Below are 13,921 nucleotides of genomic sequence, written 5' to 3'. Positions count from 1 at the left end.
AAAAAAAAAAAAAACATTTAATGGGAAAACTAAAAAAATTTCAAGAAGTTTATAATAACCCTTTATATTCCTTCCCCTACCCCCAAAAGGAAAAATTCTCTTCTCCGCAAGCGACTTCCAACCAAATAATGATTGATCTGTGATATATCCTTAGACCTTAGTCTTCTTTGAAAGCAATAAACATTACACACATTGAGAGAGAAACATAGCCAATAGGTCCTAGTCTTCGTGGAACCCTCAATCTTCGAAAGACGATTACCAGAAAAGGAGAGAGAACGGAAAAAAGAAAGGGAAAAAAAAAAAAAATCCACGAATCATTTCTAGGGTTTCTCTTCGACTATATTCTCTCCGTCTCTCCGTTCAAACGGAAGAACATGTTAAGAGCACCTAGCTGTGGTACTCCATGTCCCTTCCCTACTCAACTCAGCAGCTCACTTCAAAATCGGATAAAAATCCTCTGTACGGGACCATCTCTTGGAATGTGGCCATTGCCCAGTGTTTGACATATGGAATCACAAAGTCTCCTGTATTCTGTGAAGATATTTTATTTTCTACGATTAGCTTACATATATGCTCTGTTTGGTAGATCCAACCAAGGGTCTCTTAAAAAATTCAATTGAAGTAGGTGGTAATTGTGATTTGTGACAGTCTAGTATCAAGGTAAAATAATAGTGAGTATAGGGCAATAACGAAAAAAAAGCAAGTACAGAGGAGTGTGTGACCTTGTGTGTTTGTTTAAGTGGTGGGTGATTTCTTGGTTGAAGGCATTTTCTTCTGACAGCCCATAAAATATTTACTCTTTCTCTTTTGATTTTTCGCTGTTTTTGAAATGCTTATTCTGTACATGTGCAGACTTCTGCATGGTGACGATCCCCTTTAATCTGAATCATATTATTCCTTTTCGCTGGTGTATTCAAAGGTTTCCATTGTACACGTCCGAACCTTATCAAATTTTTTTAATCAAAATTTTTTAAACTTATAATGTACCAAGAGTTACTCTTAAATTTGTTTCGATTTATTTGTTCTTTTTTAGTTTTACAACTCATTAATCTCTAACACCTCTCTTGGTCCACATCAAGTTTGTTTATGTTTTGCATCTTCACTGCCTAATATTTATCTTTATACATAACATTTATCTTTATACATTATTGTTGATCTTGTAATTGTCGTAAAAAGTTCTCATTGAGTTCTATTGGAACACACTCACACAACACTCCAGAATCACCTTTACACTTCATCCATTATTTTCACAGCATCATCTTTCATTCATGATTAAATTTAGGAAACTGAAATTATCATTTTTATGAATCTCCCCGTCAAAAAAATAAAAAAATAAAAAAAATTTGAGGCTCTTACAAGCCGTTCTAGCTTACACTTGCCATTATTTTTTGGATAAGTAGGAAGGGAAAGTAAATAACAATCAATAAACTAGAACTTGAGACCTCTTGGTGAGCATGTGTTTTTTGCTTACCATAGCTCACCAATTATGCTAGACAATTGTTGTTAACACCTGACATATATTCATTTATTAGCTATATATTTATGTGTGAGAGTGGATTCTCATACGGACTGATCCACACATATGGAATCCACCAAAGGAGAAAAACCCTATGGTGGATTCCATCTATATGGATCAAGCTGTATGAGAATGGTTCTCATATGAGAACCTGATCCACACTCTGCATGTGCTAGTGGTTTAAATGGCTTTTATTATGAAGTTAATGGAGATGGCTTTTAGCATTATAATGGAAAATGTCAAATCAATCATCCATGATGCATATGTAATTGAAATTATAAGTATGTATTTAATCATAGGGAAGAAAAATCTTGCCGGTCTAGGGTAGAAAATACTTAGACATGACAGGCACGAAATGATCGTAACCCTCTAATGTGCACTGAAGATACTCTTGCTTGTGCTCTAACAGCATTTCTTGCATCATACTGATAGGGTTTTTTTGCCATCAATCATAATTTAAAAACTAGGCAATTGACCCGAGAATCGTCTGATCCACTAAACTCTGCCATTCAACTCAGGTAACTCTGCTTCTTAACCAGCCCAAATGGATCAGAACCTTTGACTCAATGGATCAACCGTGTATATCCATTTAGAAGATCAGCCAAGTCTAAACATCCACAAGTCCTTTTGTCATTTGCCCTCTCCTTCTTCCCTCATTGACTAGCAACCCGGTTGCCAAATTGAAGTAGAAGCATTGTTGACATTATGATACCTTATTATTAGACATTGTTGGGAATAATCCCCACCTCGACCATGGGATTTCAAAAGATTTCATATATCAAATTAGCCTCCCAATCTAATACTTAAGCATTTTCGTTGGATAATACAACATGGTATTAGAGCAACTGGATGATTACATAATTTAACATAGAATTAATTAAAGCTATGAATAAACTACATTGACTAACCCTAAGACTCTTGGCTTCTTCAACTCACAAATGAAGCTTCTGGGTTGGATAATTCAATCAAGGGCAAGATAATGGTACCCAATAGTGCACGTACACACACGCACCAGCTATAAATGGGAGGGCTCGAGGGAATATCTTCAACACAAGGCAACGTAATCTTTTTGCATCTATTGTGAATCTTATCCTTTTTACTTTTGTACGTAGTACAATTTTAGGAATCTTATCCTTTTTACCTTTGTATGTAGTACAACATTAGGATCTCCTTTGTAACAACTTATCCTGCTTAACTCAGCTACCAGTCTATTGCTGGGCTTCACTTCCCCTCCATTGTACACTTCCATCCTCCAATGAACTGTTTGACTTGCCTTCCATAGTAATGGTGGGTGCACCGTCCGTGTTCATTGGAAGATGAAAGAAAAAGATTCTTCATTAATTATGATGAGATGATGAGAGACTATTGTGGATTCTATGAACACTACCAATTTGGCACAAGAAACGTGGGCCAGACTATGCAGGATGTGAGAAGACCACATTGGTCCCTCTTTGACTTGCGCTAAATATGTTCTTGTATGCCTTTCCAATGGTACACTGGTCTAGTGTTTTGTACCCTATATCGACAAGGTTCTCTCGCCCATACTACATGTAGTATGTATGTATATATGTATGCATGCATGTCTGTATGTGTGAGAGAAATATTTCCTATGGAGAAGTGTGGCTCTTATGCGTGCATGAGAGCCAATAGGAGAATAGAAGCATTAGGCAAGGGGTCATTATCACATTTCATGGGGTGGTGGGGCAATCATTTTACTCCCCATGTGTCTGAGTACTGTCCCACCACTATCCCACAAAAACCATTTTCACATTGAGACATGATGTAAGAGGTGATAAAGAATTAAATTTTTCTTAAGGTTTATGAATGGGACATACCATAATAATCATCTACATGCAAATGTGCCTCTTGAATTTTATTAAAGTTTAGAGACCAGCCTAAGATTGTTCAATTGTGACGTACATATCGTGGATTCGAATTGGAAAATAATTTTTTTTACGAAACAAATGTAAGATTACGTACATTATGATTCTCCACACCCCACAATAACGAGAGCCTTGTGTCTTGAATACACCTTATAGAAACCCTCCTAAACCTGACCCAACCCTGAATGTGGCTTTACATTTGGGTTGAGTGTGTATGCCTCTTAAATATTTTTATACGTGAATAAATAAATAATATTTTATTTATGGTCCCTGTGAGGCAAGATGTGATCCTAGGAAGTAGGAGATATAACTTGGGAGTTGGGGCCCTTAATTGACAAGTGAGTTGGTTACTTGGTAAAGGCTGATGAGTTTATTATTGAGAAGAAAGACATTTTCCTTGTCCTGTCTTCTTTTGATAGCTCTGTCCAATTGTGATAAAGATATGTACGTGGAGAATAATTGTACGTTTACCTGACCTAACCCCCTTATTTGTCCCCTTTCAATACTCTTCCCATGGCACCTTTCTCAAACCCTTTTCTTGGCGGAAGACTCCAAAGTGTGCCGTGGACTAAGGGTTCTGCAGTTACTCTCCAACCATGTTAATATCCGCCGTTTGTCGATTCTGTAACGGCCACTTACTCGTCTACCATAATAATTAAGACCAATTACGTTGACGTGAATATGTACTATAGATGCCAACGCATGTCTCCATACTTAGGGTGCGTTTGGTAACCTTTCTTGAACGTTTTGTATTAAAAATAAAAATTTTAATTTTTATGTCAAAATATCATTTTTTTTTAATGAAATTGGAACAATGAATCTGCTTTTTGTTGTTTTGTCAATTCTCGTTTCTACCCATTTTTTTTCACTTTTTGTTAAAAAAAAATAAAAAAACAAAACGCATCATAAATGCACCAAACACTTTATTCTGTTTTTTCGTTCCTAACTCCAGAAACATTTTTCTAAAACGCTACTAAACGCATCCTTTTTGCTTCAATTATACTGACATCCTAACCTTTTTTGGAGTTTTCTATTTGAATTTGTACGATAATTAATGGTGTCAAGAACCAACTAAATAACAGTTTGGGCATTGAGAATTATCTTTGAAGGCAACATTGTGTTTATTGTTGCAGATTATTTATTTGATGACAGGAAAAATTATTGAAACGGATTTACAGAGCATTTTTTAATCATGTTTTGAAGAATCAGATCAGATTAGTTGAAATCGGTCAAATTGGATTAAAATCGGTTTTGATCGATCCCATTTTGGGTCGATATGGTATTGATGGATTGATATGGACAAAGGGTGAAATAATAAATAAAAAATGGTTTTAAATTAAAAGCAAAGGTATTTCTGTCTAATCTAGGCTGATTCGAATTGCTATTGGCATTGATCAATCCTATTCCTGATACCAAATTGCTCCAAAGTCTAAACTGTAAAGCTTGCTAAGGAACATTATTGGGGTTATTTTGAAAATTTAGTGTTGACTCAAATGAGGTGCATAACTTGGTGATGAACTCAACTCCAAAATCATTCTATATTTGGTTATTAAAACTCATTTTATACAATCATATGGGGTTATGATAAATACAGAAGTTTCTCTTTTAGATTTGAATATTTTCACTTTTCATCCCTTTAATTTTTCCTACTACCAAACAAAATCGTAAAAAAAATTTCTAACATAGCCTTTACGCTCTGAGACCTTTGTGACTTGAGTGATGCTAGTCCTCATCCCATCCTTCGTCTTTTTTGTGGTATCTTCACTGATGGCTTTCATATAACTTTTATGCATAGGGCTTCCATCGTTGTAATTGCAAGGGACTTTGGAACGGAATGGAAAAGCAAAAGGAAAAGGCCAAAAAGGGAGGGGGGATATTTCACTCCATTGATATAGTGAGTGTAATAAATCTTAATATTATTCATGGACGTAAATAATCTTACCAAAAAATGGAGCTATTTCTTGTCTATTAGCATGGGATTCTATTCTTAATGAGTTAAAATAATGAAACAACATATGCTAAAATGACGGAAAAGAACTTTGTCACTTGCATGGATTTAGTTACTGGTATTGATACTCATTGACATCGATTTGGATTAGTCAAATTTGCCCTTATTAAAAGTAACTTTTTTTTTTTTAAAACTATTTTACCCCCTAAGTTAGTACTAATACTTGATCTAGATCAGTCAGTTATTGATATCGGTCTAAGTCAACACTGAAACAAAACGTTTAATATAACTCCAATACCAATACTTAAATCCATGATCATTGGGATTATGGTTTATGTAAGTGATCCCGTGAGTCTATTCTTTAACTCCCCTATGGAAGAACATCCATGCCCTCCTTTTAGGGGGACAAAAAGAGACACTCGAATTATTGGCATAGGAAGGAAATCACTTTCTTCGAAAATATTAATAATAAGCGAAGAAAAAAAGAAAAAGAAAAAAATAGAGGTCCTTTTCGATTGTTTTTTGGTAGGTTGTGCAGTGGTGAGTTAGACCTTTTCCCTCTCTTCAGTAGCTTCGCATTCAATAACTAAGCATTGAATAGACTTCCAAAGACTTCCACTTTTAGAGAGAGTGAGATAAATGTCCATAGCAAATCGGCAAACGCAAACTGGTGGTTTGCACTTGGCACAAGCACTGGTGGTTGTGGACGTTAGGGTTGTGACTATTAGTGCTGACTGATAGCGTAGAACAACGACATAGACGGAAACAGATCTCAACTTTCCGTTCTCATAGGTTTACACACAGTAATCAACGGGGTTGGTAGCTTAGTAGTGAAAATGCTTTCAACCCATCACCGCTCGAGTCGGCTAATTGTGGGTTCAAGTCTTGGCATGCCCACTATTGCCTATTGGTCCTATGGAAGTGCTGCTTGCCATACGGGGGCTTGTCCTAGGGGCTATGGTCACTACCATGGAGCACCTTTTTTTTCATAAAAAAAAAAAAAGGTTTATACAGCTATGCCTACATGGCCGAGTCGTCTTCCTTCCCTTTTTTTTCTAATATTTCTCATGATCTCTGCAATTTCTTAAGTATTTATTTGATATTATTTTTTCTTTTTATTTTTTGATATTATTTTTTCTTTTTTATTTTATTCATAAAAATAGTTTTGGTTGCATTTGATATCATTTATAAAGCTTATTTCTATTTAAAAAAAAATTGATAAAACACAAAATAGAAAAGAGTCAACAATTATTTATGTGTTTTGATCAAAATTGATTTTTAGTTATTTTTACATTGAATTTTAATAAGCACGTGTTTAAAGTGTAATATAAAGGGGTAAAGTAGTCATTCGCTTTGTAATTAAAAATCTAAGTCCAAAGTGGAGAAAGAGAATTATAAGAAAGGTGGGTGAAAAATCAATTTATTGAAAAAATTATTTTACACAGAGATACTAAACTATTTTTCATTAAAAAAAACTAATTTTTTAAAATAATTATCAAATTATTTTTATATTTTAATAAATAATAACTTTCATTAATGATTTTTATCCCTTTCACCCACAAATAGAAAAGAAGATAAAAGAAGAGAAAAGAAAAGATGGTGACATAATCTGTTGAGACGTCATTTTCACCTTAGAAATTCGAATAAAGGGGTTTCGTGGTGGGGGGAGGGTAGGGGGTGGGAGGATATGTACAGCTCCACTAATGGTCAAGATATTACTTGACACGTGTTCTTTTTCAGGCCATGTATCTTACTGTTAAGGGTAGTGGGGGTCCTAGCTCGTTATTCTCTTTTTTTTTTTTTTGGTAAAGCTCGTTATTCTCTGAAGAAAGGTAAGAGTAGTGGCTCCTGATTTGTGAACAAAGGGTACCCAGTACCCTACTTTAAAGAAATGGGACGGGAAGGTAATTGTACTCTATTCCCATTTTTTAAAAATATCATAATAGTAATTATACTATTGCAATAAGTGTCCCTAAGTGACTCCTTATTGGCTTCCGTGGATCCCTTATCCAGCCCCTTATGGGTCCTATATGGCCTAGCTTGGGTCTTACAGTAAAGGCAAAAAAGACTAAGGTATAGGCCATGGCCCTAGTTGACTAATTGACAAGTAAGTGAAGGAACCACTTGTATCATACACTTCCATGCATGTGAAAGTTGTTTTGTAATTGATCAAGAATGAACTTTGATCTTCAATTTTGATCACTAAAGAAAATTATGTATTAGATTTCGAATAGAAAATTTTGAAAAAAATATATATTTGTGAAAATATTTGTTTCTTTTCCTTTCTAAGGTTTCAAAACTCTGTCCTACCGTATGTCCTGTAAATGTTATGTCAGGACTTATTCTCGGCAGGAACTGACACATCATCAATCACCGTAGAGTGGGCCCTGGCGGAGCTGATTCGTCATCCTAACATACTGGTCCAAGCCCAAAAGGAGTTGGACTCGGTCGTTGGAATGGATCGGCTCGTGACGGAATCGGATCTACCCAATCTCCCATACCTACAAGCCATCATCAAAGAAACGTTTCGTCTTCACCCATCAACGCCATTATCGCTCCCACGAATGGCCGCCGAGAGCTGTAAGATCAACGGCTATTACATTCCAAAGGATTCCACACTTCTCGTCAATGTATGGGCCATTTCACGTGACCCAGCAATTTGGCCCGAACCGCTGGAGTTCCGACCCGAGAGATTCCTCCCTGGTAGTAAACTGGCCCATATTGATATTAAGGGGAACGATTTTGAAGTTATACCCTTTGAGGCAGGGCGTAGAATATGCGCAGGGATGAGCCTTGGGTTGCGAATGGTGCAGCTCTTGACTGCTACTTTGGTCCATGCATTTGATTGGGTCCTACCGGAGGCCCTGTCTGCAGAGAAGCTGAACATGGAAGAGGCTTATGGGCTGACCTTGCAAAGGGCCATGCCTCTTATGGCGTTTACACGCCCAAGGTTGGTCCAACATTTATATGGCACCACTGTTAGAGCTTGATGTAATAATGTTTGCTTCCTGTTTATCCTTTATAAGTTTACATGTCTTTGGAGGTGCAGATGTATCCATAAATGTTGGGGGATTTGAAACTTCATGGATGGTGTTGATGACATGGGTGGCAACAGATGGATTATTCATTAATGTTGGAATGTGATGAGGGTATTTCTTCCCAACCACGGCACGGGCAGGGATCGTTCTGACCAATGCTGCACCCCGGCCCTCCATCAGGCCATGCCACCACCTTGGCATTCCATCAGGCAGTGCTGCCACCTCGGCCCTCCATCAGGCCGTGCTGCCACTTTGGCATCTCATCAGGCCATGCTGTCACCTCGGCCCTCCATCAGGCCGTGCTGTTATCTCCGCCCTCCATCAGGCTAGGCTACCACCTCGGTATTTCATCAGGCCGTGCTACTTCCTCGAGCCTCCATCAGGCCGTGCTGCCACCTCGGCCCCCAATCAGGCCGTGCTGTCACCTCGGCATCTCATCAGGCCGTGCTGCCACCTCGGCCCTCCATCAGATCGTGCTACCACCTCGGCATCTCATCAGGCCGTGCTACCACCTCGGCCCTCCATCAGGCCAAGCTGCCACTTCGGTATCTCATCAGGCCGTGCTACCACCTCGGCCCTCTATCAGGCCGAGCTGCCACCTCGGTATCTCATCAAGCCGTGCTACTACCTCGGCCCTCCATCAGGCCTTGCTGCCACATCGGCATCCATCAAGCCGTGCTATTACCTCGACCCTCCATCAGGCCCTGCTGAAACCTCGGCCCTCAATCAGGCCGTGCTACCACCTCGGACCTCCATTAGGCCATGCTGCTAGTCACTGTGGCTCGGCACAGTCAAGTAAGACACTTAGAAACGTGCACACATCCACTCCTATATTCAAGGGACTAGATCCTTGATCACGGGGGCAGGACTCTATCCACTACACATCATCAGAGGCGTCCACCCCTCTCACGACTTGCACCTCCGAGATCAATGGAGAATATTCTCAGAATATGCCCTGGAACCTGGAATATTCTCAGAATCATGGAGCCACTCCCCTCAAGAACTCTACGCCTAAACAGGACTCTCTACAAACACTCTTCCTTCTCTCTCCATCAGCAGCTTATAAATACCAAGGTAAGCCTCCATCATAGGGGATCGATCAATCACTCATTTTACTGAAAAAGCTCTCTTGAGCATTTGCTGTGGAAAGATTTGACTTAGGCATCGGAGAGTCCCCCGTCGGGTCAGCCTGACTCTCCCCTGTCATCTTTTCTGTGCTGGTCAGTTGGAGCACCAGGAACTGTAGGGAACATCATCCGATCAATTTTTACCGCATTAGAATGGAATTCCATATGGCTACCTGGATGTAGGGAGTGTGTTCATCAAATCCATAAATAAACTGTTTTATTTATGATTATGATTATTTGGTATTAACTGACGGTTGTTTATAGGTTTTCATCTTAAATCTTTTCATGACTAGAGATAAAATTGGGCATTCTATTTATATAGTCATTAAATTTTGCGTGTCCACAAATGTTGAATCTAGGACATACGTGTGAATGCACATGTTGTGTATACATTAAATTTGACCACATAATGTAATACTATCTCATGTTTAAGGACAATATCTTTAATGATATATTTCTGTTAGTCTCCCAACATGAGTGATCTTTATTGTTGTAGTCGAACATTATGGTTTTGACGTACCTCATACCATATATTAATATGTTGGTTGGATTTACGGTATTTGATTGTGGATGAAAGCGATCCTTAACAAGATTGTGGGGATAGATTTTTTTAAAATACCATTTAAATTTGACAACAAATAAACAAATATGGGTTGGATATAAACAAAGACACTGACAACAAATAAAAGTGCACTACGCGTTTAAAAGTGCAGACCATGGAGACATCACAATATTGTTATGAGAAAGTGTCAAAATTCTAAATATACATATAGATGTGTCATTCAAAATTCAAATACTCCATTTATATATAAAAAGAGAGTGTCATTTAAATATGACAACAAATAAACAAGGAAAGTGAATCAATGATCACAATATTACGGATAAGGAAATATACAAACATAATCTTCAATAAATTATACCCCCCAAAAAATAAATCCTTCAATAAATATTACATTTAACACACTTACCCTATAAAAATATTTATGGGCGGGAGGACAGTAATTGGTTGCATGGATATTGCACTAGTGAGAGTTAGTGTGAGGTAGATAGAGGTCTCAACCACACGGAGTGAGGGTGGTCTTTTCACACAATATGTCATTTCATAGTACGAAGGAGAGAGATGGACATGAGGAGGAATTTATAACTTAACTAGAGACATATAAAATCCATGTTAAAGAGAAATTGCCTCCAAAAGGAATTTTATAACTAAAAACTCTATTCTTATTACTAACTACTAACCTCCTTGCTATTATATCAAGAAATTTACTCTAGAGCCCAACTGCCGAGCTATCTTACTAACCTACTTACTATTATATCAAGAAATTTAAACTTGAGCCTGACTACCCTGCCATTGAGATAGAAAATTATCTCCATGGTCTGCACTTTTAAATGCGTAGTGCTCTACTCCTAATATCTAGGGGTGTCAATACCTAAACCAAACCAGTAAAACCGCCTTAGACCAAGCCGATTGAACCTAGACCAAACTGAATCGAAGGCTTATTGGGCTGGTTAAGGTTTGGGATATTGTAACTCCCTAACAAACCGAATCCCCCAACGAAAATCGGGATGGACCCGAAACCAAATTGGAATCTATTCAAAACCTAGACCGAAACTGAAATCAGACAAATAAGAAACCGAAAACAGTCCAAAATACATTAAGAAACTAAGTTTTGCATAGTTTTATATAGAAAATCAAATCAAAACCAGACAAAAACCGAAATCAACCAAAAACCTAAACCAAACTGAAAATCAAAATTCCCTTATTGATTCAGCTTCGATTTAGCACCTGCCACTTGTAGGCTATAACTGCAAAATCAAAATCCTCACTTATTTTTCTTAAGCATATAGATATCAAGATCCTAGCTTATGGTTTGAAAAATCGGACCGCAATTCGCCTCCATTTCAATGAATGTAATTGTGATGTCCTGATTTATTCACGGCAGGAACTGACATCATCAACACCGTAGAGTGGGCCCTAGCAGAGATCATTCGTCACCGTAACATGCTGGTCCAAGCCCAACAAGAGCTGGACTGGGTCGTAGTAAGGATCGGCTCGTGACCGAATCGGATCTATCCCATCTCCCATACCTACAAGGCTACAACTCTACAAGCCATCATCAAAGAAACGTTTCGTCTCCACCCATCAAAGCCACCGAGAGCTTTGAATAAACGGCTATTACATTCCGAAGCATGCTACGCTTCCCGAATAAACGGCTATTACATTCCGAAGCATGCTACGCTTCCCGTCAATGTATGGGCCATTTCACGTGACCCAGCAGTTTGGGGCCCGAACAGCTGGGGTTCCGGCCAGAGAGATTCCTCCCTGGCAGTGAACAGGCTATGAATGTTTATACCGAGACATAAATGTAAGTATATATTGTATACACATTGAATTTGATCACATGAAAATATTGAATGGAATATTGTTAGTTGTTTAAGGACAAGATCATCAATGATTGTTTTCGATTAGCTTTCAGATCTGAGAGGTCCTTATCATTGTAGTAAGACATTATGCGCTTTGATACACCATCTTAGATTGCAAATCAATACATTGGATTCACGATGTTTAATTATGCATAAAAGATATGTTCAACAAAAAATCCACTTCCGTATTAATTGAATATCAGAGAGAATATTTTAACCTAATTGGATGAATTTCTCAAGTTAATACTTCAATAGAACATTAAAAAGGATAATATGAACTTACAATTACGATGATGAATTTTCCAAGGTAGTACTGGTAGAGCAATCTGTTGGCGAACTTGGAGGAGAACACAAGTATGGCTTTGGAGGGATCTGCAATGAACTAATGCTTCCTTCTAACATTTCAACAACTTTACTCATTGAAGGCCGATTTGAAGGATTTGTTTGGATGCACCATAGCCCTACTAAAGTCATTTTCCTTGCAATTTCTTCTTCCACTCTAGTCACCAGCCCTTCTAGTACTTCTAGTTTCTGATCTTGTTGGAATTTCCTATAGATCCAATGCGGGAAATATATTTCACTAGTATGATCTACTGGCACTTTCACATTCCTTCTTCCTCCAACCATTTCCAAAACCATCATTCCATAACTATAGACATCAGACTTGTGGGAGACTCCTCCAAAATTTCGAGAGAACACTTCTGGAGCAATATACCCTATAGTCCCTCTCATACCCATCATTGATATAATACTCTCTTTTCTTGGACATAGTTTAGCAAGCCCAAAATCGGAGATTTTGGGGCAGAAGTCCTGGTCTAGTAGAATGTTATGTGGCTTTATATCAAAGTGTAAAATACGTGTATTGCAACCACGATGTAGGTACTCTAATCCCCGACCAATTCCAGTAGCTATATCGAATAATGTTTCCCACCCAAAGTGAGGGTGTGTCGTCGATGATGAATCATAATATATGAACTTGTCAAGAGGTCCATTGGGCATGAACTCATACACAAGAGCTCTCTTGATCCCTTCAAAACAATAACCAACAAGAGCAACAATATTAACATGGGAAGTCTTGCTAATGCTTGCAACTTCATTGATGAATTCCTCTCCATTTCCGTTGGATATGTTGAGGATCTTCACTGCCACCAATCGACCATCAAGTAACTTTCCTTTGAACACAACACCATATCCTCCTTCACCTAGTTTATCTTTGTAGGAGTTTGTCATTTTCTTGATATCTGAATAACTGTATCTTGGAACAAAGGATCCATTATTCCTCAAAATAGACTCTATGTCAATGTCTTTGTTTTTATTAACAAATGACGATTTTCCTCTCAAGCAACAATATAGGACTATCACAGTCACCAAAATCCCAATTCCAGTCGCCGAAGAAACAACTGTAATCAAAGGAAGAGGTCAATTGAAAATCATAGAAGAACAAAGCATGGGTCAGATGAATACACAACCAAGAATTGAATTATATACCTACTGCAAGCTTCCTTCTCATAGCCATATTGTTTCCATTACTTGCAACTTCATCATCAGTACTACAAGTATTGGTGAGTGTCATAAGTATGGTTTGATTGGTATTTCCAGCATAGGTACATGTAGTGCAAGGTGACATGGTACTGCTTCCAAGGTATAAACCACCTTGACATTGCATGGGAGGGCAGGAAGTGGATTTAGACCCTTGGAATGGCTCACAATGTAATCTATATATTCACAATAAAAACGAAGCAAACAGATTCAGACTTCATCTTTTAAGTAGAAAACTAGAAGCTCATCAAATAGCAAGGTCAAATCAAGATTGATAGCTAAAGATAAAGTAATACTTACGTCCAATTTTTTGATGACTTGCAGGTGCATTGGACGCAATTGTTAGCAGTTAAGACCGTAGATCCATTGGGAACAAGCAATGGGTAGTCAAGTGAGTCATTGCCAACCATGGATTTGCAAGCTGTGGATGACAACAACAACAAAAA

The 13,921-nt window shown here is 38.0% G+C and overlaps 2 protein-coding genes across 2 annotated transcripts in view; one reads left to right on the top strand and one right to left on the bottom strand.

The window, feature by feature from the left end:
* Positions 1-7,671: 7,671 nt before the first annotated feature.
* LOC122076289 (flavonoid 3'-monooxygenase CYP75B137-like) lies at positions 7,672-8,430 on the top strand. Its single transcript, XM_042641608.1, has one exon. The coding sequence runs from the start codon at positions 7,672-7,674 to the stop codon at positions 8,335-8,337; it is 666 nt and encodes a 221-aa protein (XP_042497542.1). The 3' UTR covers positions 8,338-8,430.
* Positions 8,431-12,098: 3,668 nt separating this feature from the next.
* The window catches only part of LOC122076484 (LEAF RUST 10 DISEASE-RESISTANCE LOCUS RECEPTOR-LIKE PROTEIN KINASE-like 2.2), a 3,691-nt gene continuing 1,868 nt past the window's right edge, over positions 12,099-13,921 (bottom strand). Inside the window, exons 2-4 of the mRNA XM_042641792.1 lie at positions 13,776-13,896; positions 13,425-13,651; positions 12,099-13,336 (exon numbers count right to left, since the gene is read on the bottom strand). Coding sequence (XP_042497726.1) covers positions 12,222-13,336; positions 13,425-13,651; positions 13,776-13,896 — 1,463 coding nt within the window. The 3' untranslated portion in view covers positions 12,099-12,221. The remainder of the gene's footprint in view (positions 13,337-13,424; positions 13,652-13,775; positions 13,897-13,921) is intronic.

This window comes from Macadamia integrifolia, chromosome 4 (assembly GCF_013358625.1).
Source record: "Macadamia integrifolia cultivar HAES 741 chromosome 4, SCU_Mint_v3, whole genome shotgun sequence".
Classification (NCBI taxonomy): Eukaryota; Viridiplantae; Streptophyta; class Magnoliopsida; order Proteales; family Proteaceae; genus Macadamia; species Macadamia integrifolia.
This window is presented reverse-complemented; position numbering and strand designations above follow the sequence as displayed.